Consider the following 26,652-nt stretch of genomic DNA (forward strand, 5'->3'; position numbering starts at 1 on the left):
TCCTAGATTGGTGGGTAATTCTGTCACGATCGTCTTCTTGTGAGAGATTGGACCAAGGCGCAGCGTGTGCAAAATACATCTCTTTATTGTGGAAGAGAGAAAAACACGAAAACGAACACTATACACAAACTAACAAAACAACAAAACAACAAACGACCGTGAAGCTAAATAACGTAAGTGCACAGACACGCAACAAACGTTCAACATAGACAATTACCCACAAACACATGATGCCCATGGCTGCCTTAAATATGGCTCCCAATTAGAGACAATAAACCACAGCTGTCTCTAATTGAGAACCAATCTAGGCAGCCATCGACATACAAACACCTAGACAAGACATTTCCCCATTAAACCTACAAACCCCTAGACAACCCAAAACACATACTTCCCCATGTCACACCCTGACCTAACTAAAATAATAATGAAAACAAAGATAACTAAGGCCAGGGTGTGACACATCTAAAATAAAGATAAATGAAATATGGTAACGAAAACCATTCATTGTGTTCGGCATAGTAAAACACCCACACACACGCACTTGCATATGCCCAGCATGGAAACACAAATAAGGCGACTAAACAGCATTGACCATGACTAAACATACCTATATATTGATGGTCAGATTGTGCAACAGGAGAACATTCATGGGAGGATGTTGCTGTTGTGCTGTCGCGTCTACGACAGGAAACAGAAAGCAGAAGAGAGGGAGAAAGTCCCACGTGTACTCGTCAGACCAGATTGACAGATATTTAAGTAGAGAGAGGTGGATTTTCATTCATTTCACTGTCTTGAAGAAGCCCTGCATCTCAAGCAGACTGTCGAACGATTCCAATCTGCTGAGAGAGAAGAAGTCTGTCTGAATCTTCCCCTGGGGAGGGAAGCATCAGGTGGGTTCACTCAGACACATGACACAGAATTACTCAGCATCTGTCAACAGGACATGAACAAAATGGTGAACATGTCAGACAGGGAATAAGATATTAAACCTCTTATGTCATTTTGAAAGTTCAATATTGAAGCTTTGTTAATTGTAATGGCTTCATGACTGTACATGGTTAAAGTTCATCTACAGGTGCATTTTGTTAGTGTATTACATTTTTTATTCAATTAAAACAGCTTTTTTTGTATGGGAGGGCAGTTCTATTGTCTCTAAGCCAGTCATCCTGACAGTAAGCTGACTGTAGTAATGGATGAAGTTAGGAAGAACAAAGTACTGTGCAGCTTTCACCTATTCTGTTTTGCTCTACACAGCACAGCCCTCAACATGGACAGCACAACACAATTGGCCCTGACCCCTGTCAATAACAACTTCACCAACAGCAACTGTTCCCGTGACAACGTGCTGAAGACGGTGGTGTTTCCTGTTCTCTACTCCCTCCTCTTCCTGTTGGGCCTGTTGCTCAATGGCCTGGCAGTGTGGGTGTTCTTCAGCATCCCCAGCCGCTCCCACTTCATCATCTACCTCAAGAACATTGTGGTGGCCGACGTCCTCATGACCCTCACCTTCCCCTTCAAGGTGCAGTTATAATGATAATAATGATAATAATTATAATGATAATAATGATAATGATAATAATTGTAATGCTAATAATGCTAATAATTATAATGATAATAATGATAATAACGATAATGATATTAATGATAATATTGATAATAGTGATAACAATGATAATAATGATAACGATAATAATGATAATGATAATAATGACAATGATAATGATAATAATGACAATGATAATGATAATAATGATACTCATGGCAATAATGATAATATTGATAATAATGCTATTAATGATAATATTGATCATATTGATAATAATGATAATGATGATAATGATAATATTGATACTAATGATAATAATTATAATATTGATAATATTGATAATAATGAAAATAATAATGATAATATTGATACTAATGATAATATTGACAATATTGATAATAATGATAATAATTTTAATCATATTGAAAGTAATGATAATGATAATATTGATAATAATGATAGTAGTGATAATAAAGATAATATGAATAAAGTATATAACAAAAACAATGGAAAGTATTGATACGTTCTAAAGATAATAATTATAATATTGATACAACTATTTAAAAACTATATATTTTTTAAATGCAATTAAATCACTGCCTTTAATAAAAACACTAAAGATGTGTTTTTCCTTCAGGTGCTGTCTGACTCCAACATGGCGTCCGTGGGTCTGCGTGTCTTCGTCTGCCGTGTCTCCTCTGTGCTCTTCTATCTCACCATGTACATCAGCATCCTCTTCTTCGGCCTCATCAGCATCGACCGCTGCAAGAAGACCCTCCAGCCCTTCAAGGTGACCAACATGGCCCGTCTGGCCCGCAGGAAGCTGCTCTCTGTGGTTATCTGGGCATCCCTGCTGACCCTCTCCCTGCCCAACATGATCCTGACCAGCCGCAGCCCCACCTCGGCCTACTTCAAGTGCAGTGATCTTAAGACGGCGGCTGGGCTGCACTGGCATGAGGTGGTCAACTATGTGTGCCAGATTATCTTCTGGGGGACCCTGGTGACAGTGATAGTGTGTTACACCCTCATCACCAAAGAGCTGTACAGTTCATACGCCCGCACCAGGGCTTGCCGTTCTAGCGGAGCCATACACAACGCTGGTACTGATGGGGGTCATGTTGAAGGGCAGTGCCAGTCCCGGAGGAAGAGCGTGAGTTCAAACGTCTTCCTGGTGCTGGCCGTGTTCTTTGTGTGCTTCGTGCCGTTTCACTTCTCCCGCGTGCCGTACACCCTGAGCCAGACAAGGGTACACCTGTTTGACTGCAACTTCAAGCTGTTCTTCTTCCAGCTGAAGGAGAGTACACTCTGGCTGTCCTCCCTCAACTCCCTCCTGGACCCTCTCATCTACTTCTTCCTGTGTAAGTCCTTCAGAACCACCCTGTTCAAGACCCTTCGTCTCCCACCTGGGACCTGCAGCTGGCTCACTGGGAGTGGGTCCGGCCCCAACACAGGGGAGGATCAGACCACAGCACAGGAGACTCCCCTTGTAGACAAATCTATCTGTATTTAGGTAACTAAAACTCTATGTTCTATCTATGTATTGTGAAGATCTGATGAATGTTTCACAGAGGATCATACTGCCCTCTCCTGGAAGGTTGACTAAACTGAACTGTGTGTTGATTAAAATGCCTGGGCAATGGGAACAATCAATGTAAACTTCCAATGAGAAAAAATATTTTAGCCAGTGATGATTATGACAATATGCAGAGCAGGTGTTCCAGTACAGCAATAGCTCTATGTTTGTTACACCAGTCTGTTACGGCAGTCTGTTACGCCAGTCTGTTACGGCAGTCTGTTACACCAGTCTGTTACGCCAGTTTGTTACGCCAGTCTGTTATGGCAGTCTGTAACACCAGTCTGTTACGGCAGTCTGTTACGCCAGTCTGTTACGCCAGTCTGTTACGCTAGTTTGTTACGCCAGTTTGTTACGCCAGTCTGTTACGCTAGTTTGTTACGCCAGTTTGTTACGCCAGTCTGTTACGCCAGTTTGTTACGCCAGTCTGTTACGCCAGTCTGTAACACCAGTTTGTTACGCCAGTCTGTTACGCCAGTTTGTTACGCCAGTCTGTAACACCAGTCTGTTACGCCAGTCTGTAACACCAGTTTGTTACGCCAGTCTGTAACACCAGTGTGTTACATCAGTCTGTAACACCAGTCTGTTACGCCAGTCTGTAACACCAGCGTGTTACGCCGGTCTGTAACACCAGTCTGTAACAGTTAGTAGAATGTTATAACACCCACTAAATTTCATCATAGCCTCATGCCAAGGAATGCACCTCAGGTCTCCCTGTCTTTCTCATAACAGCTTAGTTCCCCTACACTGGCATTCTGCTTTGACTTCATCGTTGTTTTGGCTTAGGAACTGAAATATGAGACATACGTACTGCCCCTGTAATTATGTGTAACCGTGGCACAGTGCTTATGCCTGTAATGTACAGGACAGCGTCAGCAAAACGTTCAAAACTGCATAAAATGGTGACATCTGAATGTTTGTTTTCTCTTCTATTTAAACACTCTTCAGGATTGGTGGGTTCCCCCGCGGGACGGTTGAGCTAACGTAGGCTAATGCGATTAGCATGAGATTGTAAGTAACAAGAACGTTTCCCAGGACATTAGACATATCTGATATTAGCAGAAAGCTTAAGGATCCGCCCCTTTTTTCCAATTTCGCCTAAAATGACATACCCAAATCTAACTGCCTGTAAACTCAGGCCCTGAAAGCAAGGATATGCATATTCTTGGTACCATTTGAAAGGAAACACTTTGAAGTTTGTGGAAATGTGAAAGGAATGTAGGAGAATATAACACAACAGATCTGGTAAAAGATAATACAAAGAAATCTGTTACGCGTGTGTATGAACTGTATAGCTCTTTGGTGATGAGGGCCTCAATAGGCCGTTGGGGTCACCACGAGTCAGAACAGCTTCAATGCACCTCGGCATAGATTCTGCAAGTGTCTGCGACACCGTTCTTCCACAAGGGATTCTATAATTTGGTGTTTTGTTGATGATGGTTGAAAACGCCGCTCCAGAATCTTCCATAAGTGTTCAATTGGGTTGGGATCTGGTGACTTAGACGGCCATGGCATATGGTTTAAAAAAGTTTTCATGCTCATCAAACCATTCAGTGACCACTCGTTCCCTACGGATGATGGCATTTGTCATCCTATTGCGTCATACCCATGTTAGCCAAAATAATTGCCAAAATAATGGACCTGCCCAGCATGATTGGATACTAATTGCTTAATTAACTCAGGAACCACACCTGTGTGGAACCACCGGCTTTTAATATCATTTGTATCCCTCATGTACTTAAGTGTTTCAATCATTTAGGCAGTTACCTGTAGATTAGTATAAAAGAGAAAATGTGCAACAAACATTTATATATATTTTATTTTTATTTTTTGGGTGTGTGTCAATTTCTACCAGCACACCCAACCAAACAATTGTCCAACCAACAACAAAAATTGTCCACCCCATCTGGCATTTGCCAAAATTGCCAGATGTCCAATCCGCCCCTGCAGCAACAGGCTACACCCTCTCACCTCCCCATAGACCATCTGTTAATAGGTTGTATAACGTCTGTCTGACGTACAGAACAACTAGCTTTCAGTTAATCGTCTAAATCAGGAGATTTATCCCTTAGTATCGTATTGATGTGTTTGAAGAATGGTTTATATACATGGATCATTTAAAGAACCAGGCTCATCAAATAGGTACTAGTGCTCTGGTGAGCTGCACAGGGAGATTCCCATCTTCCATTTCTCGCACCCCTCTCCATGCAAGCCTGTTGTGGGAAGACCGGTTCAAATGTCTCCGGGTGCTCATAGACGCTGGGGCCAACGAGAGTTTTATGGCGGCTACCCTGATGTCAAAGCTGGGAATCCCCACACAACCCCTCTCCATTCCCAAGGACGTCAGAGCGTTGGATGGGCGCTCTATTGGCAGAGTCACCCACACTATGTGTCCCATTAACCTGGGAGTGTCGGGTAATCACAGCAAGTCTATGCAGTTTCTGCCCATCGAATCCCCTCATGCACCTGTGATTTTGGGGTTTTCCTGGCTCCAGAAGCACGAACCTCTGATCGACTGGGCTACAGGTTCTATCCTGGGTTGGAGCCTGTTTTGCCATGCGCATTGCCTGAAGTCGGCACTGCCTGCTCCGGGACGTCTTCCTGCGGGCTTGGGAAAAGTTCCAGACCTCTCCGCCGTTCCCGCGGAGTACCAGGAACTCCGGGAGGTTTTCAGCAAGACTCGTGTCATTTCGCTACCTCCGCATAAGCCCTATAACTGTGCCATCAACCTTCTCCTGGGCACTACACCACCTCGGGTGCGGCTTTATTCCCTGTCTGGGCCGGAGACTAAGCCGATGGATACGTATATTGAGGACTCCCTGGCTGCAGGGGGTATCCGTCCTTCTGCCTCCCCCATCCGTGTATCGACCACCGGAGCCTGAATGACATCACAGTTAAAAAAAGTTACCCGCTTCCACTCATGGCCTCGGCTTTCGAGCCTCTCCAGGGGGCCTACCATCTTCTCCAAGTTGGACCTCCGGAATGCCTCCCATCTGGTACGGATACAGGAACGGGATGCTGGTACGGATACGGGAACGGGATGAGTGGAAGAGCGTCTTTAACACGGCTAGCGGGCACTACGTATATATATCGCCCTGGTAAACTACGTTCTCCGGGACATATTGAATCGGTTCGTATTCGTCTATCTTGATGGCATCCTTGTGTTTCCCACTCGGCTCAAGAACATGTCCTCCATGTCAGACATGTCCTCCAGCATCTTCTGGAGAAACCAGCTTGTTCGTCGAAGCGTAAAAATGTGAATTCCATCGCTCCACCATCTCCTTCCTTGGGTACATCATAGCTGCAGGCAACATACAGATGGATCCTGAAAAGTGAGGGCGGTGATGGATTGGCCGCCTCCAGAATCCTGGGACCTAGAGAACCGGGTCCTTGAGGCGCAATGCGGGGCCCGGCTAACCGGATGTTTGTCCCGGACTCTGCCCGTTCCTCGGTTCTGGAATGGGCTCATTCCTCTTGACTGGCCTGCCATCCTGGCTCCCGTCAGACCCTGGCGTTTGTACGACAATGTTTTTGGTGGCCTACCTTGGATCCTGACGTCTCCGCGTTCGTCGCCGCCTGCACCATGTGTGCCCAGAATAAGACTCCTTAGCAAGCCTTGGTGGCCTCCTTCAACCACTTCCCGTCCCTCACTTCCCTGGTAACATATATCCCTGAACTTTGTCACAGGTCTCCACCCGTCTGATGGCAACATGGTTATCCTTACCGTGGTGGACCGGTTTTCCAAAGCCGCTCATTTCATTCCTCTCACCAAGCTACCCTCAGCCAAGGAGACGACCCAGCTCATGGTGCAGCACGTCTCCCGGATCCATGGACTTCCGGTGGACACAGTCTCCGACCGGGGTCCTCAGTTCTCGTCCCATTACTGGAAGACGTTCTGCATGCTCATTGGGTCGTCGGCCAGCCTGTCCTCCGTGTTCCATGCTCAGTCTAACGGCCAGTCAGGGAGCGAGCCAATCAGGACCTGGAGACGACTCTTCGCTGCCTGGTCTCCACCAATCCCACCACCTGGAGTCAGCAGCTCGTGTAGGTAGAATACACCCGCAACACCCTCCCTTGCTCAGCCACTGGTCTCTCGCCTTTTGAGTGCTCCCTGGGATATCAGCTCCTGCTCTTCCCGGAGCGGCTCTTCCTCTGCCCAGATGTTTGTCCGCCACTGTCGCCTTACCTGGAAGAGAGCCCAGTTGGCTCTTCTCAAGAACACCTCCAGGTATCAATGACATGCCGACCGCCACCGGACCCTGGCTCCCCGTTATCGTCTCAGGCAGAGGGTATGGCTGTCCACTCAGGATCTGCCCCTCTGGGTAGAGTCCCATAAACTGTCCCCCCGTTTAATTGTCCCTTGCCCCTCTGCTGTTCATCTTCTGTTGCCCCCTACCCTCCATAAACATCCCACCTTTCATGTGTCTAGGATTAAACCTATGTCTCACAGCCTTTTGTCTCATGTTTCCAGGCCCACCCCTCTTCCCCGTCTCATCGACGGCCAACCGGCGTACACGGTGAAACGCCTCCTGAAGGTTTGGCCACGGGGCAGGGGATTCCAGTACCTGGTTGACTGGGAGGGTTATGGCCCGGAGGAGAGGTGCTGGGTCCCCGCTAGGAACATCCTGGACCCAGCCCTCATCGCTGCGTTCCATCGTTGGCACCCCGGTTAACCAGGTATGCGCCCAGGTAGGACACCAGGTGGCGCCCCTAGAGGGCTCTCAAACCCTGATCTGTTTCACCTGTCTTTGTGCTCGTCTCCACCCCCATCCAGGTGTCGCCCATCTGCCCCATTATCCCCTGTGTATTTATACCTGTGTGCTCTGTTTGTCTGTTGCCAGTTCGTCTTGTCTTGTCAGGTCGTACCAGTGTTCTTTCCCGTCTTCCTGTTCCTCAAGTTCTGTTTCCTAGTTTTTCTCGGTTCTGACCATTCTGCCCTGACCATGAACCCGAGCCTGCCTGCCGTCCTGTACCTGCCTGACTCTGGCCTGATCACGAACCTCTGCCTGTCCTCGACCTGCCCTTTGCCTGCCCCGTGTTTATAATAAATTATCTGAGAACTGTACTATCCGCCTCCGGTGTCTGCATCTGGGTCATATCCTGAGTCGTGATAACATAGACATAATATGACATTTGAAATGTCTTTGTTCTTTTGGAACTTCTTTGAGTGTAATGTTTACTGTTCATTTTTATTGCTTATTTCGCTTTTGTTTATTATATACTTCACTTGCTATGGCAATGTTAACATATGTTTCCCATGCCAATAAAGTCCTTAAATTGAAATTTAGTTCCTTGGCATCCTCACATCTAATCTGATCAGGTCTGATCTTTTGAAGAAGCAAAAACAGCAACTTCCCCATGAGAATAATACAAACATACATAACCTCCCTAACATGCTGAATCCAGGGGACTGTTGGGAGAAATACTATTCCACCATTTAAAGACACACTATTCATGACAACAACAATTCTCTAACGTCATACGGCTCAGTTTTCAGAGCGTGGCTCTTGCAACATCAGGATTCTGGGTTTGATTCCGGGATCATATAAAATGTACACTACCCTTCAAAAGTTTGGGGTCACTTAGAAATGTCCTTGTTTTTGAAAGAAAAACACATTTTTTGTCCGTTAAAATAACATAAAATTGATCAGAAATACAGTGTAGACATTGTTAATGTTGTAAATTACTATTGTAGCTGGAAACGGCTGATTTTTAATGGAATATCTACATAGGCGTACAGAGGCCCATTATCGGCAACCATCACTCCTGTGTTCCAATGGCACGTTGTGTTAGCTAATCCAAGTTTATCATTTTAAAAGGCTAATTGATTATTAGAAAACCCTTTTGCAATTATGTTAGCACAGCTGCAAACTGTTGTTCTGATTAAAGAAGCAATAAAACTGTCCTTCTTTCGACTAGTTGAGTATCTGGAGCATCAGCATTTGTGGGTTTGATTACAGGCTCAAAATGGCCAGAAACAAAAACCTTTCTTCTGAAACTCGTCAGTTTATTCTTGTTCTGAGAAATGAAGGCTATTCCATGTGAGAAATTGCCAAGAAACTGAAGATCTCGTACAACGCTGTGTACTACTCCCTTCACCGAACAGCGCAAACTGGCTCTAACCAGAATAGACAGAGGTTAAGGCAGCAGCTACTCTTCCTGGGGTCTAGCAAAATTAAGGCAGTTATATATATATTTTTTAACATTACAATACATTCACAACAGATTTCACAACATATTAAGGTATGGTGAAAGCTGAAGATACTGATAACTAACACTGTGCGTTAGCTCTATTTGACCTCTTGTCCATCTCCAGGAAGTGTATGAGGTGACATAGAAAATACATTGCAGTAACGTATCTCACATGTAAGCAGAGACATTGTAGTGACTTTGCTCCATGCAAAGACAGTCTTTCACAACTTCACCGGTGAGTTTCCTTACTTCATTTATTTATATTAACACATCCTCTACTCTTTTTGTCTTAAATAATATTTTCACTGTTTTGAATTGGAAGAATGTAAATTCACTAGCTATTCTCTCATGACAAAGAATGTATGCAAATATAACAAATCTGACAAAAGCATGCCTTTGACACAGAAAGAATACGTTGTGGATTCTTTTCAGACATTTTTCTTATGAATCACAATCATAAGACTTGTGTGCTATCAATTGTATTTTGCAATAACCATAGACTATCAATTCACACAATGAAAATGAACCATATTGTGATGTCAAATAATATATTGTGGAATAAAAATAATAACATTAAATGGGGAAATCTGTGAATGGTACATCCATGTTTTGACTTATAACCCTCAAACCACGGACTGGGGCATACTTTTGATCAAATGTGGTTTATTAAATTCTTCAAAATGTTCATGATATTGTCAATCAACTTGTTCTAAACAAATCGAAATCATTGTTTAACGTTTCTGTATCGATATGGACTTAAAGTCCTCTGGGTCATTTTGACCCTGGACAAAACAGCTAATTTGATAAATAGGACCTTAATTTGTTCTAGGTTTCTCGGAAAACATAATAACCAGTTATCCGCACCACCAGAGGGTGGAGGGGATGTGTATCACTGATGTTGACAAGATAGACAGATACAGTGCATTCGGAAAGCATTCAGACGCCTTGACGATTTCCACATTTTGTTACATTACAGCCTTATTCTAAAATGGATTCAATAGTTTTTGTCCCCTCATAAATCTACACACAATACCCCATAATGACAAAACAAAAACAGGTTTTTATTAACAACTGAAATATCACATTTACATAAGTATTCAGAAACTTTGCTGTGAGACTCAACATTGAGCTGTTTCCATTGATCATCCGTGAGATGTTTCTACAACGTGATTGGAGTCCACCGGTGGTAAATTCAAGCGCCTTGATGAAACCGACTCTCATGAGGACCGCCACAGGAAAGGAAGACCCAGAGTTACCTCTGCTGCAGAGGATACGTTCGTTAGATTTACCAGACTCAGAAATTTCAGCTCAAATAAATACTTAGTAACAGACACATCTCAACATCAACTGTTCAGAAGAGACTGCGTGAATCAGGCCTTCATGGTCGAATTGCTGCAAAGAAACCACTACTAAAGGACACCAATAAGAAGAAGAGACTTGGTTGGGCCAAGAAACAAATTTGAGATTTTTGGTTCTAACCTCTGTGTCTTTGTGAGATGCAGAGTAGGTGAATGGATGATCTCCGCATGTGTGGTTCCCACCGTGAAGCATGGAGGAGGAGGTGTGATGGTGTAGGGGTGCTTTGCTGGCGACACTGTCTGTGATTTATTTAGAATTCAAGGCACACTTAACCAGCATGGCTACCACAGCATTCTGCAGCGATAGGCCATCCAATCTTGTTTGCGCTTAGTGAGACTATCATTTGTTTTTCAACAGGACAATAACCCAAAACACCTCCAGGCTGTGTAAGGGCTATTTGACCAAGAAAGAGAGTGCTGCATCAGATGACCTGTCCTCCACAATCACCCGACCTCAACCCAATTGAGATGGTTTGGGATGAGCTGGACTGCAGAGGGAAGGAAAAGCAGCCAACAAGTGCTCAGCAAATGTGGGAACTCCTTCAAGACTGTTGGAAAAGCATTCCAGGTGAAGATGGTTGAGAGAACGCCAAGAATGTGCAAAGCTGTCATCATGGCAAAGGGTGACTATTTGAATAAAACTGCACATTATAAGAAGAAGAAAAAATCATATTTTAATTTACTGAATATGCAAATTAATTGTCATTTTGCTGAAATAACACTCTGTTTTTTATTTATTTTTATATAACATTAATTACATGTATATGTTTTGATGAGAAATCATTTGATATGTTGCTCTGAGTATTGCTTTTTTCAATAGTTTCTTTTTGGGGTCTAAATGACCCCAGTTGGTAATCCATGTCAAATATGTTGGTCGTTTGAGGGTTAAATTAATGATATATAGACAATTCTCCATTGAACATATTTTGAAGACGCAGTTTTTTTTACAATTACATGGTTTACAAATGAAACAAGCTTATATTTGGGTTCCGATGGGATATGACAGTTGAAATAAGCACAGGAAGCGTTTAAATTCTTAAATTATATTCATCAAGAAACAATGACTGCATTGAATTAATTAAAATTTAAAAAATGTATGTACCGATCTCAGATTTCCCCTTTAAATGTAGAAATACATTTTTATTTGAAACATTTTTCTTGCTATCCATATTTTTCAGATTCCTCAAATCTAGTAGCCACAATGGCATCACTTTCCCCTCCACTGGACTGTGGCTTTAATGAAGACACCATAAATATGACTATAACAAGTCTCTACTTCCTGTCGTTCATCCTGGTCCTCATCATCAATGGGGTAGCAGTCTGGGTCTGCAGGCACCTTCGCTCAACGTCCACCTTCATGGTGTATCTGAAGAACCTTCTGGCCGCTGACCTTCTCATGACCCTGACCATCCCTCTCAACGCAGCCAATATCCTGCCCAGTGCTCCTCTGGCTCTGAAGGCCTTTGCCTGTCGCTACTCTGATGTTATTTTCTACCTCTTTATGTACATGAGCCTCATTCTATTGGGCCTCATCAGTCTGGATCGCTTCTTCAAGATCATCCGGCCCTGTGGCAGGTTGTTGGGTCAGAACCTGGTCTTTGGCAAAGTGCTGTCTGCCTCCATCTGGGTGGTGCTGTTGGCCACTGATGTCATTCCAACCATGATCCTGACCAATCAGGATCCCACCAACAAGACTAATGAATCCTGTGTGGAAATGAAGAGCGAAGCAGGACACGGCGGCGTGGGTTATATTCAACAGCTCAATCTTCTGGGTGGTGTGTGTTCTTATTTGTTTCTGCTACATATGCAAGGAAGGAAGGTTTTTCAATCATACAGGAAATCAGGAAGCAGCAATGACGAGGGGAGGCATAAGACCAACGTGTGCGGGTGTTTTTGGTTCTGGTGGTTTTCTTGCTGTGTATTTGGCCTCTATACGCATCCGCTACACCCAGCTTCAGGTTACCCAAACAACCAGGCTACCTTACGGATCTCTAAAAATATCACCTTGTGGATGTCAGCCATGAACGTCTGTCTGGACCCTCTCATCTACTTCTTCCTGTGTAAGTCCTTCAGAACCACCCTGTTCAAGACGCTCCGTCTCCCACCTGGGACCTGCAGCTGGCTCACTGGGAGAGGGTCCGGCCCCAACACAGGGGAGGATCAGACCACAGCACAGGAGACTCCCCTTGTAGACAAATCTATCTGTATTTAGGTAACTAAAACTCTATGTTCTATCTATGTATTGTGAAGATCTGATGAATGTTTCACAGAAGATCATACTGCCCTCTCCTGGAAGGTTAACTAAACTGAACTGTGTGTTGATTAAAATGCCTGGGAGGAAGAGTGTGAGTTCAAACGTCTTCCTGGTGCTGGCCGTGTGCTTTGTGTGCTTCGTGCCGTTTCACTTCTCCCGCGTGCCGTACACCCTGAGCCAGACAAGGGTACACCTGTTTGACTGCAACCTCAAGCTGTTCTTCTTCCAGCTGAAGGAGAGTACACTCTGGCTGTCCTCCCTCAACTCCCTCCTGGACCCTCTCATCTACTTCTTCCTGTGTAAGTCCTTCAGAACCACCCTGTTCAAGACCCTTCGTCTCCCACCTGGGACCTGCAGCTGGCTCACTGGGAGAGGGTCCGGCCCCAACACAGCGGCGGATCAGAACCAAACACAGGAGACTCCCATGGGAGACTCAAATCAAATCAATTCAAATGTTATTTGTCACATGCGCCGAATACAACAGGTGTAGACCTTACAGTGAAATGCTTACTTACAAGCCCTTAACCAACAATGAAGTTTTAAGAAAATACCCCAAAAATTCAAAATAAATGTAAGAGATAAGAATAACAAATAATTAAAGAGCAGCAGTAAATAACAATAGCGGGGTTATGTACAGGGGGCACCGGTGTCGAGGTAATTGAGGTAATATGTACATGTAGGTAGAGTTATTAAAGTGCCTATGCGTAGATAATAACAGAGAGTAGCAGCAGCGTTCCGGGGGGCGGGGGGGGCAATGCAAATAGTCTGGGTATCCATTTGATTCGCTATTCAGGAGTCTTATGGCTTGGGTGTAGCAGCTATTTAGGAGCCTCTTGGACCTAGACTTGGCGCTCCGGGTACCGCTTGCCATTTTGTGGGGAGCAATCTCAGTTCTGATGTTCAGAAGCTGGTTTCGGCACATAAGAGATGGTAGCAGCAACATTACAATATGTACAAAACAAGTTACGAACAACGGTGTCAGGATTTGGCCAGGATTGTTCAGGTTTTTGGTCACTAGATGCCCCCATTGCGCCTTTTTTGAACCTTTTGTTTTTCCCTTGTTCTAATTATTATTTCCACCTGTGTGTCATTTCCTTGTAGGTATTTAATCCCTTTGTGTTCCTCAGTTCTTTGCGCTGTGTTTGTATGTTAGCACCCAGCCCCAGCCATGCGGTGAACATATATTTCTCTTGTTGGATTTTCCAGAGGTTCTCTGGTTTTGTTCTTGTTTGTTTTTGATTAGTCTTTTGAGGTTTGTTTTTTCCCTGCTGTTCTTACCACTTTGTGGATTTTCTTTGTATTTTGGAGGATATCCATTTTTTCTCTTGGCTTTACTTTTGACGTTGTGGATTTATATTTTTGCCTGAAGATCTTTTACCTTGATTAAACCACCGTCTCTAGTACTGCTGTGTCTGCCTCATCTTCTGGGTTCTGCCGACTATTAGTGACTGTTTCTCACACCGGGTCCTGACAAACGGAATACTTTTTTTTATTTTTTTTAAAGCACGGTTGGTTAATAAGAGCCGATTAGACTCCTGTGCCTGTATAGAAAATAAAAACTCTTCTGAACTATCTACTTTATGTTGTGTGATGTTCTGTTTCACCAAGTATCATACTGGCCCCTGGTGGAAGGTTAAACTATCCTACTAGTTATATTAGAGGGTTTGGGTTATTACACTAGGTGTGATGTACTATCCTACTAGTATTATTAGAAATGAATCCACTAGGTGTGATGTACTATCCTACTAGTATTATTAGAAATGAATCCACTAGGTGTGATGTACTATCCTACTAGTTATATTAGAAATGAATCCACTAGGTGTGATGTACTATCCTACTAGTATTATTAGAAATGAATCCACTAGGTGTGATGTACTATCCTACTAGTATTATTAGAAATGAATCCACTAGGTGTGATGTACTATCCTACTAGTTATATTAGAAATGAATCCACTAGGTGTGATGTACTATCCTACTAGTATTATTAGAAATGAATCCACTAGGTGTGATGTACTATCCTACTAGTATTATTAGAAATGAATCCACTAGGTGTGATGTACTATCCTACTAGTTATATTAGAAATGAATCCACTAGGTGTGATGTACTATCATACTAGTATTATTAGAAATGAATCCACTAGGTGTGATGTACTATCCTACTAGTATTATTAGAAATGAATCCACTAGGTGTGATGTACTATCCTACTAGTATTATTAGAAATGAATCCACTAGGTGTGATGTACTATCCTACTAGTTATATTAGAAATGAATCCACTAGGTGTGATGTACTATCCTACTAGTATTATTAGAAATGAATCCACTAGGTGTGATGTACTATCCTACTAGTATTATTAGAAATGAATCCACTAGGTGTGATGTACTATCCTACTAGTATTATTAGAAATGAATCCACTAGGTGTGATGTACTATCCTACTAGTTATATTAGAAATGAATCCACTAGGTGTGATGTACTATCCTACTAGTATTATTAGAAATGAATCCACTAGGTGTGATGTACTATCCTACTAGTATTATTAGAAATGAATCCACTAGGTGTGATGTACTATCCTACTAGTTATATTAGAAATGAATCCACTAGGTGTGATGTACTATCCTACTAGTATTATTAGAAATGAATCCACTAGGTGTGATGTACTATCCTACTAGTATTATTAGAAATGAATCCACTAGGTGTGATGTACTATCCTACTAGTTATATTAGAAATGAATCCACTAGGTGTGATGTACTATCCTACTAGTATTATTAGAAATGAATCCACTAGGTGTGATGTACTATCCTACTAGTATTATTAGAAATGAATCCACTAGGTGTGATGTACTATCCTACTAGTTATATTAGAAATGAATCCACTAGGTGTGATGTACTATCCTACTAGTATTATTAGAAATGAATCCACTAGGTGTGATGTACTATCCTACTAGTATTATTAGAAATGAATCCACTAGGTGTGATGTACTATCCTACTAGTTATATTAGAAATGAATCCACTAGGTGTGATGTACTATCCTACTAGTATTATTAGAAATGAATCCACTAGGTGTGATGTACTATCCTACTAGTTATATTAGAAATGAATCCACTAGGTGTGATGTACTATCCTACTAGTATTATTAGAAATGAATCCACTAGGTGTGATGTACTATCCTACTAGTATTATTAGAAATGAATCCACTAGGTGTGATGTACTATCCTACTAGTATTATTAGAAATGAATCCACTAGGTGTGATGTACTATCCTACTAGTATTATTAGAAATGAATCCACTAGGTGTGATGTACTATCCTACTAGTTATATTAGAAATGAATCCACTAGGTGTGATGTACTATCCTACTAGTATTATTAGAAATGAATCCACTAGGTGTGATGTACTATCCTACTAGTATTATTAGAAATGAATCCACTAGGTGTGATGTACTATCCTACTAGTATTATTAGAAATGAATCCACTAGGTGTGATGTACTATCCTACTAGTATTATTAGAAATGAATCCACTAGGTGTGATGTACTATCCTACTAGTATTATTAGAAATGAATCCACTAGGTGTGATGTACTATCCTACTAGTATTATTAGAAATGAATCCACTAGGTGTGATGTACTATCCTACTAGTATTATTAGAAATGAATCCACTAGGTGTGATGTACTATCCTACTAGTATTATTAGAAATGAATCCACTAGGTGTGATGTACTATCCTACTAGTATTATTAGAAATGAATCCACTAGGTGTGATGTACTATCCTACTAGTATTATTAGAAATGAATCCACTAGGTGTGATGTACTATCCTACTAGTTATATTAGAAATGAATCCACTAGGTGTGATGTACTATCCTACTAGTTATATTAGAAATGAATCCACTAGGTGTGATGTACTATCCTACTAGTTATATTAGAAATGAATCCACTAGGTGTGATGTACTATCCTACTAGTTATATTAGAAATGAATCCACTAGGTGTGATGTACTATCCTACTAGTTATATTAGAAATGAATCCACTAGGTGTGATGTACTATCCTACTAGTTATATTAGAAATGAATCCACTAGGTGTGATGTACTATCCTACTAGTATTATTAGAAATGAATCCACTAGGTGTGATGTACTATCCTACTAGTTATATTAGAAATGAATCCACTAGGTGTGATGTACTATCCTACTAGTATTATTAGAAATGAATCCACTAGGTGTCCACTAGAGCCAGCAGCATACCACCCTGCATACCACTGTTGGCTTGCTTCTGAAGCTAAGCAGGGTCGGTCCTGGTCAGTCCCTGGATGGGAGACCAGATGCTGCTGGAAGTGGTGTTGGAGGGCCAGTAGGAGGCACTCTTTCCTCTGGTCTGAAAAATATCCCAATGCCCCAGGGCAGTGATTGGGGACACTGCCCTGTGTAGGGTGCAGTCTTTCGGATGGGACGTTAAACGGGTGTCCTGACTCTCTGAGGTCATTAAAGATCCCATGGCACTTATCGTAAGAGTAGGGGTGTTAACCCCGGTGTCCTGGCTAAATTCCCAATCTGGCCCTCAAACCATCATGGTCACCTAATAATCCCCAGTTTATAATTGGCTCATTCATCCCCCTCCTCTCCCCTGTAACTATTCCCCAGGTCGTTGCTGCAAATGAGAACGTGTTCTCAGTCAACTTACCTGGTAAAATAAAATAAATAAATAAATAAAATAGTTATGATGTACTATCCTACTAGTTATATGTACTATCCTACTAGTTATGATGTACTATCCTACTAGTTATATGTACTATCCTACTAGTTATATGTACTATCCTACTAGTTATGATGTACTATCCTACTAGTTATATGTACTATCCTACTAGTTATATGTACTATCCTACTAGTTATGATGTACTATCCTACTAGTTATGATGTACTATCCTACTAGTTATGATGTACTATCCTACTAGTTATGATGTACTATCCTACTAGTTATGATGTACTATCCTACTAGTTATATGTATACTATCCTACTAGTTATATGTACTATCCTACTAGTTATGATGTACTATCCTACTAGTTATATGTACTATCCTACTAGTTATATGTACTATCCTACTAGTTATGATGTACTATCCTACTAGTTATATGTACTATCCTACTAGTTATATGTACTATCCTACTAGTTATGATGTACTATCCTACTAGTTATGATGTACTATCCTACTAGTTATGATGTACTATCCTACTAGTTATGATGTACTATCCTACTAGTTATATGTACTATCCTACTAGTTATGATGTACTATCCTACTAGTTATATGTATACTATCCTACTAGTTATATGTATACTATCCTACTAGTTATGATGTACTATCCTACTAGTTATGATGTACTATCCTACTAGTTATATGTATACTATGGATTTGCTCATAGAAATAGTGTTGTACCACATAAAAAAAGGGGTTAAATATGTGTCAAAAAAAATCTAATAAAATTAACTCCTTGAGCTTTCTTCTATCTCCTAGAAAAAGGACAGACACTTCATCACCTTGTTCCTTCAGATTGATGTTTTCTTCTTTATGAGTGTTATTCAGTGCGTTTCTACGGGCTATAGCAGTAAAGTCCAAATTCAATATTTAATCTAATAATTTTTTAGATATTTGTTTTGATACCTACAGGGGTCCTAAAATTCTAAATCAAATAGCTAAATGATCCATGGTGTGACCGTCTTAAAACAATTCCACATGTCACCGTAGCAACCCCCTTGTTGAGGTTAGAGCTCTCCCATCTTCCAGTCACTCTTAGTTGCAGGTTATGAGGATGTTGTGGTCAGATGGCCCCCATGCTAACTATTAGCTTTCCAGTGTTTTCCATATTGTATTATTATGCTGTATTGTTTTTTGTGTGTTGGTAAGTTGAATTCACAAAATGAATTTCCATGTAAATGGATAATAAAGTATATCGTATTGTGGTGGCAGAATTTAGGGTGGAGCTGTTGTAAATTCTCAATGGGGAATATGTTCTGTGTTGGACTGTGATGTCCTGCCTTTCATAGACTCCTGGTATGTTTGCACCCTAAAACACAAGGCCATTGTGTTCTGGAACAGTTGTCAACTTATAGAATAACTGTTGTGTAACCAAAAGGGTTGTATTATCACCTCCCACTGTATAAGGGACATGGAACCATTTACTCTTTGAGTTATTCCCTGTGAAATCATTGGCAAATCTCCCCTGCAGCTGCGTGTACTCAAGACTTTTCAATTATACAATTAAATAGTCTCTACATTAATCTTTGGATCTAATTTTCCACAACAGTATTGTATACAACAAAAAAAAATTTAACATAGCAATAAAGGAATAACATGGTCCTATTAGGTTAAAGATATATTTTTGGTTGGCAGATTAGTCTACAGTATGTCAAAACGAGACTATCTGGGTTAAAATAATGCTGTGCAAATGATACACTGCATTAGAGACTCACAATAACGTAACCGTACGGTGGTGTAGTGCTGTTGCTTCAGCGGCACTCTATTTCCCTTTTCATCTGTCCGGACACGTAAAACCTTCTTGGGTCATTTCAGGGAAGGTCAAGGTGTGAGCTTTAGGACGTTAGGAGGTTAGGAGTTTAGGAGGTTAAGTGGTTAGGAGGTTAGGGGGTTATGAGGTTAGGAGGTTGGGAGGTCGGGAGGTCGGGAGGTTAGGGGTTAGGAGGTTAGGCGGTTAGGAGGTTAGGAGGTTAGGGGTTTAGGAGGTTAGGAGGTTAGGAGGTTAGGTGGTTAGGAGGTTAGGAGGTTAGGAGGTTAGGGGTTTAGGCGGTTAGGAGGTTAGGAGGTTAGGAGGTTAGGAGGTTAGGAGGTTAGGAGGTTAGGGGTTTAGGAGGTTAGGAGGTTAGGAGGTTAGGAGGTTAGGAGGTTAGGAGGTTAGGTGGTTAGGAGGTTAGGGGTTTAGGAGGTTAGGAGGTTAGGTGGTTAGGGGTTTAGGTGGTAAGGAGGTTAGGAGGTTAGGGGTTTAGGAGGTTAGGAGGTTAGGTGGTTAGGGGTTTAGGAGATTAGGAGGTTAGGGGTTTAGGAGGTTAGGAGGTTAGGGGTTTAGGAGGTCAGGAGGTTAGGAGGTTAGGAGGTTAGGGGTTAGGAGGTTAGGAGGTTAGGAGGTTAGGGGTTAGGAGGTTAGGGGTTAGGAGGTTAGGAGGTTAGGAGGTTAGGGGTTTAGGAGATTAGGAGGTTAGGAGGTTAGGATTTTAGGCGGTTAGGTGGTTAGGAGGTTCACACCTTGATTTTACAGTGGTAGAGCACTACACCACCGTACAGTCAGACCACTGATTGTCTTCTTGGGGGGACGGCAGGTAGCCTAGTGGGTAGTGCGTTGGGCCAGTGACCGAAAGGTTGCCCAGCTGACAAGGTAAAAATCTGTCATTTAACCCACTGTTCCGTGGATGTCGATTATGGCAGTCCCCCACACCTCTGTGATTCAGAGGGGTTGGGTTCAACACAGAAGACACATTTCAGTTGAATACATTCAGTTTTACAACTTCCTAGGTGTCTCCCTTCAGGTTGCTAGGTGAGTAAATGTATCAGTGGATAAAAGTCTCTCCTTTCTCTGAGCTGTTTTATGGTTCACTATAAGCTAAGCTTCCTTCCCTTGGTTCACTATAGGCTAAGCTTCCTTCCCTGGTTCACTATAGGCTAAGCTTCCTTCCCTGGTTCACTATAGGCTAAGCTTCCTTCCCTTGGGACTATAGGCTAAGCTTCCTTCTCTTGGTTCACTATAGGCTAAGCTTCCTTCCCTTGGTTCACTATAGGCTAAGCTTCCTTCCCTTGGTTCACTATAGGCTAAGCTTCCTTCTCTTGGTTCACTATAGGCTAAGCTTCCTTCCCTGGTTCACTATAGGATAAGCTTCCTTCCCTTGGTTGACTATAGGCTAAGCTTCCTTCCCTTGGTTCACTATAAGCTAAGCTTCCTTCCCTGGTTCACTATAGGCTAAGCTTCTTTCCCTTGGTTCACAATAGGCTAAGCTTCCTTCCCTTGGTTGACTATAGGCTAAGCTTCCTTCCCTTGGTTCACTATAGGCTAAGCTTCTTTCCCTTGGTTCACAATAGGCTAAGCTTCCTTCCCCTGGTTCACTATAGGCTAAGCTTCCTTCCCTTGGTTCACTATAGGCTAAGCTTCCTTCCCTTGGTTCACTATAGGCTACGCATGTTTCCCTTGGTTCCCTATAGGCTAAGCTTCCTTCCCTTGGTTCACTATAGGCTAAGCTTCCTTATTTTGGTTCACTATAAGCTAAGCTTCTTTCCCTTGATTTCCTATAGGCTAAGCTTCTTTCCCTTGGTTCACTATAGGCTAAGCTTCCTTCCCTGGTTCACTATAGGCTAAGCTTCCTTCCCTGGTTCACTATAGGCTAAGCTTCCTTCCCTGGTTCACTATAGGCTAAGCTTCCTTCCCTGGTTCACTATAGGCTAAGCTTCCTTCCCTTGGTTCACTATAGGCTAAGCTTCCTTCCCTTGGTTGACTATAGGCTAAGCTTCCTTCCCTTGGTTCACTATAGGCTAAGCTTCTTTCCCTTGGTTCACAATAGGCTAAGCTTCCTTCCCTTGGTTCACTATAGGCTACGCTTCCTTCCCTTGGTTCACTATAGGCTACGCATGTTTCCCTTGGTTCCCTATAGGCTAAGCTTCCTTCCCTTGGTTCACTATAGGCTAAGCTTCCTTCCATTGGTTCACTATAAGCTAAGCTTCCTTCCCTTGGTTCACTATAGGCTAATGCTAACAAAAGAAAACCAAAACAATGCATCGACTAATGCAAATCAGTTCAATCCTGTGAAATCATGTTAAATCATGTTAAATCATGTTAAATTATATTAAATCATGTTAAATTATGTTAAATTCTCAGTGTCTTTATTTTGCATGTTTTCATATAGACCTAGGAGAGCCCTTGAAAAAGTTTATCATTTGGCAGACAATGGATTAGACTGAGATATTTCAAAACAATGGATTATACTGAGATATTTCAAAACAATGGATTATACTGAGATATTTCAAAACAATGGATTATACTGAGATATTTCAAAACAATGGATTATACTGAGATATTTCAATACATTTTCCTCTCCCTTCTTTCAGATTCTGCAATGACACCTAACCAGACACCTAACCTGACAACCCCACTCTTCTTTTGGACTGTGGTCCTTTCAACCATTGTGACCTAGATGTGGTTAACTGACTTGCCTAGTTAAATAAAGGATACATTTAAAAAAATAAAAATCCAACCTCATCTGTTGGGTTATGAGAGTTCGCTTGTCGCTACTCCGGTATTATCTTCTACACTAGAATCCCTCTCCTGGGCCTCATCAGTCTGGATCACTTCTTCAAGATCATCAGGCCCTGTGGCAAGTTGTTGGGTCAGAACCTGGTCTTCAGTAAAGTGCTGTCTGCCTTGGTGTGGGTGACGCTGTTTGGAGTCACTGCTCTCCCTTCCATGATCCTGACTGATACTGTGCCAGTGATACTATGATACTGACTGATTACATTACATTTACATTTAAGTCATTTAGCAGACGCTCTTATCCAGAGCGACCTACAAATTGGTGCATTCACCTTATGATATCCAGTGGAACAACCACTTTACAATAGTGCATCTAACTCTTTTAAGGGGGGGGGGGGGTTAGAAGGATTACTTTATCCTATCCTACTGTGATACTGACTGATACTGTGCCAGTGATACTGTGATACTGACTGATACTGTGCCAGTGATACTGACTGATACTGTGCCAGTGATCCTGACTGATACTGTGCCAGTGATACTGTGATACTGACTGATACTGTGCCAGTGATACTGTGATACTGACTGATACTGTGCCAGTGATACTGTGATACTGACTGATACTGTGCCAGTGATACTGTGATACTGACTGATACTGTGCCAGTGATACTGTGATACTGACTGATACTGTGCCAGCAACGAGATGGTTACTTCCTGTATGTCCACGATGAACCCAGCTGGGGTCAGACTTCACACAGGTGTGGTTGTGTTCATAGATGTTCTGGGCCGTGAGCATACTGGTTGTAGTTTGCTACATGTGTATCACCAACAAGGTCCTCCAGTCCTTCAGAAACTCTGGCAGCAACAACAGCCAGGGCAAGCAAAAGACCAAGTTCCGTGTCTTCCTGGTTCTGGTCGTGTTCTCTGTGTGCTTTATTCCGCTCCCACACCGTGCAGATCCCATACACCTTTCAGCAGACCAACGATGACAAGGCCTGTTCTCAAGTCTCCATCAAGATCGCTAAAAAGGTGACGCTGTGGCTGTCCACCACCAACATCTGCCTGGACCCACTCGTCTACTCCTCTTGCTGTGCAGGGAGTTCAGAGAGAAACGGATGGGAATGTTGAATCGAGGAGGGACACCTGCATAAATAACATCAGGCACCACAGAGTACAGCTCAACATAGACAGGGAGGAGTAGAAAGAACAATTAGACAGGACATTCATTTGGACATTTCTCTAATTGAGACAAAAACATATTGTAGGCTAAATAGGGGATTTGAAAAAAACTTCCTGAGGAAAACTTAACATCTTTATCTTAAATTAGTTTTATTTTGTTCTAAACTTGTTTAAATGTTTCCACCCATCTTTGACAGAGAGACAGTTTGAGGGAAGCCGTTTTAGTGATGAAAAAATGTTTTTACTATGTCTTCCGAGTATACTTCTCGCCAATGTCCAGTCTCTAGACAACAAGGTGGATGGAATTAGGGCAAGGGTTGCCTTCCAGAGAGACATCAGAGATTCTAACATTCTCTGTTTCACGGAAACATGGCTCTCTCGGGATATGTCGTCGGAGTCGGTACAGCCACCCGGTTTCATCATACGCCACGCCGACAGAAATAAACACCTCTCTGGGAAGAAGAAGGGCGGGGGGTGTATGCTTCATGATTAACGACTCATGGTGTAATCATAACAACATACAGGAACTCAAGTCGTTCTGTTCACCTCACCTAGACTTCCTTACAATCAAATGTCGACCATATTATCTCCCAAGAGAATTCCCGTCAGTTATCGTCACAGATGTGTATATACCGCCTCAAGCTGATAGCACGACAACCATCAAGGAACTTCACTAGACTCTATGTAAACTGGAAACTATATATCCTGAGGCTGCATTTATTGTAGCTGGGGATTTTAACAAAGAAACATTTGAGAACTAGGCTACCTAAATTCTATCAGCATATTGATTGCAGAACCCGCGCGAGTAATACACTGGACCATTGCTACTCTAACTTCCGCGATGCATACAAGGCCCTCCCCTGCCCTCCCTTCGGCAAATCCGACCACGAGTCCATTTTGCTTCTACCGTCCTATAGGCAGAAACTCAAACAGGATGTACCCGTGACTAGAACCATTCAACGCTGGTCTGACATATCGGAATCCATGTTTAAAGATTGTTTTGATTACGCGGACTGGTAAATGTTCCGGGCAGCCTCAGAGAATAACATCGACCTATACGCTGACTCTGTGACTGAGTTAATCAGGAAGTGTACAGGAGATGTCGTACCCACTGTGACTATTAAAACCTACCCAAACCAGAAACCGTAGATAGATGGCAGCATTCACGCAAAACTGAAAGCGCGAACCACCACATTTAACCACGGAAAGAGGACTGGGAATATGGCCGAATATAAACAGTGTAGTTATTCCCTCAACAAGGCAATTCATTAAACAAGCAAAATGTCGGTACAGGGACAAAGTGGAGTCACAATTCAACGTCTCAGACACGAGACGTATGTGGCAGGGTCTACAGGCAATTACGGACTACAAAAAGAATACCCGCCACGTCACGGAAACCGAAGTATTGCTTACAGACAAACTATACACCTTTTTTTGCACGCTTTGAGGATAATACAGAGCAACCGACACGGCCCGCTAACAAGGACTGAAGGCTCCCCTCTCCTTCTCTATGGACTACTTGAGTAAGACGTTTAAGCGTGTTAACCATCGCAAGGCTGGTTAACAAAAAAAGATAAAGAATAGAATTAATCCAAGTGGCTCAGATAAAACTATCAATGTGTTAGATATCCTTTAAATATTGATATTTGATTGCGTTGACAGCCAAACACAATTCAATATTACTTTTGTAAAAACAGTAAATAGCAGTATAAAGTTAAGGGATATCTGACAAACTAATGTAACAATTTTTATTCAACCTTACAAAATGACTAACTCATCCATGTCCACATTTGGAGGTTCGCCTGCTGTAACTATAAATGTCTTCTTACTGTAATCATAGAAAACGTGAATGTTCAAGATAACATGCAAAGGTCGTAGGTCAGTGGAGATTGCTATAGTCACAATTGCTATAATAATCTGTACCAAATCTCAAACTGCATTGATCACTTGCATCATGTACTTCTCATGTTGTCTCAACTGCAATCCAGGTCATTTGGTTCTGCTATTAGATTAAGTACAGTAATAACACATTTAATTGTTGTATACATACACCATATCTGACATGTTATTCCCATTTGAACTTTGTTGTGGTTTTAAATAGTTAAAAATGCAGTGAAAACACATTTAGATAAGAACTAAATAAAAAAAATCAGACATGGTTTTTCCCATTGGTATTTGGTTGTGCATTCAGATGGTTGAAACACATTCGAAATTCAATGAACTTTTGGCTGTCTCTTTGAGTGAGTGACTATATATAGTTTTAATCTCATTGATCAACGTCTCAACCTATTTATCCACGTTGAAATGACACGGTGTTCCCAGTGGGCAATCACACCTGGTTTGTCTAGTTCTCCTAGTACCTGTGTATTGTGTTATGTAGGCGTAACCTCTGAACTGCACGTATCAATGTAGTCACTGGACTCCATTAAAAACAGTGAAGACTCTTGTTTTGTAGATGGCAGCACTAACAGTAATGTTATTTCATACACAACTTCTGTAAATAACCTTTAAAAATTCAGCGAACGGTCATAACGGAAGTTTGTCTGTTTGACTTTTATTTCATACAGTGGTTGAGGGAACTTTTCTCATTGTGGTTATGCGGGTTTTGCAACAAACAGTTGTATGGGTATTTTTGGAGGAAATAATTGGGTCATTCACTGTTGGTTCCCATACACAATCTGACCTAGAAAAGAAAAACATTACACAGGAAGTCAGATATTTTATCACTAATCTGTAAAGCATTAAAATAGCATTGACACGACAGTGGTAACAACCTCAAGCTTCAGCAAGCCTCTGCCTTTTATCAGCTACATCTTACATAAAGAAATGTATTTTAAATGTATATACATTATACAACTTGATCTTCTACACCCACAACGGTTGTCTCAACGAATCAGCTGCAAGAAGCACGGGATGATGCTGTGCAAAACAAACACTCCAGCTCAAAGAAACACACAAACATATAGAATAACACATTGTCCTGCACACTGTCCTGCACACTGTCCTGCACACTGTCCCTGCACACTGTCCCTGCACACTGTCCTGCACACTGTCCTGCACACTGTCCCTGCACACTGTCCGGCACACTGCCCTGCACACTGTCCTGCGCACTGCCCGGCACATTGTCATGCACACTGTCATGCACACTGTCCTGCACATTGTCATGCACACTGTCATGCACACTGCCCGGCACACTGTACTGCACATTGTCATGCACACTGTACTGCACACTGTCCTGCACATTGTCATGCACACTGTCCTGCACATTGTCATGCACACTGTCCTGCACATTGTCATGCACACTGTACTGCACACTGTC

General features: G+C 42.2%; 1 protein-coding gene and 2 pseudogenes across 2 annotated transcripts; all 3 read left to right on the plus strand.

The window, feature by feature from the left end:
- The first annotated feature begins 711 nt into the window (after positions 1-711).
- LOC139549561 (P2Y purinoceptor 12-like) lies at positions 712-9,935 on the plus strand. Of its 2 annotated transcripts, XM_071360187.1 has the most exons (4): positions 712-890; positions 1,255-1,519; positions 2,184-3,056; positions 7,591-9,935. In XM_071360187.1, exons 2-3 carry the CDS (start codon positions 1,268-1,270, stop codon positions 3,054-3,056), a joined length of 1,125 nt encoding a protein of 374 aa, XP_071216288.1. In that variant the 5' UTR covers positions 712-890; positions 1,255-1,267; the 3' UTR covers positions 7,591-9,935. The 2 variants fall into 2 exon arrangements, with proteins under 2 accessions (XP_071216288.1, XP_071216287.1); XM_071360186.1 differs by lacking the exon at positions 7,591-9,935 and having other exon boundaries at positions 714-890; positions 1,260-1,519; positions 2,184-7,582.
- Positions 9,936-10,885: 950 nt separating this feature from the next.
- LOC139549816 (P2Y purinoceptor 13-like) lies at positions 10,886-13,113 on the plus strand (annotated as a pseudogene).
- Positions 12,997-23,305, plus strand: LOC139549689 (P2Y purinoceptor 13-like; annotated as a pseudogene).
- Positions 23,306-26,652: the final 3,347 nt, after the last annotated feature.

Source organism: Salvelinus alpinus, chromosome 22 (genome assembly GCF_045679555.1).
Source record: "Salvelinus alpinus chromosome 22, SLU_Salpinus.1, whole genome shotgun sequence".
NCBI lineage: Eukaryota > Metazoa > Chordata > Actinopteri > Salmoniformes > Salmonidae > Salvelinus > Salvelinus alpinus.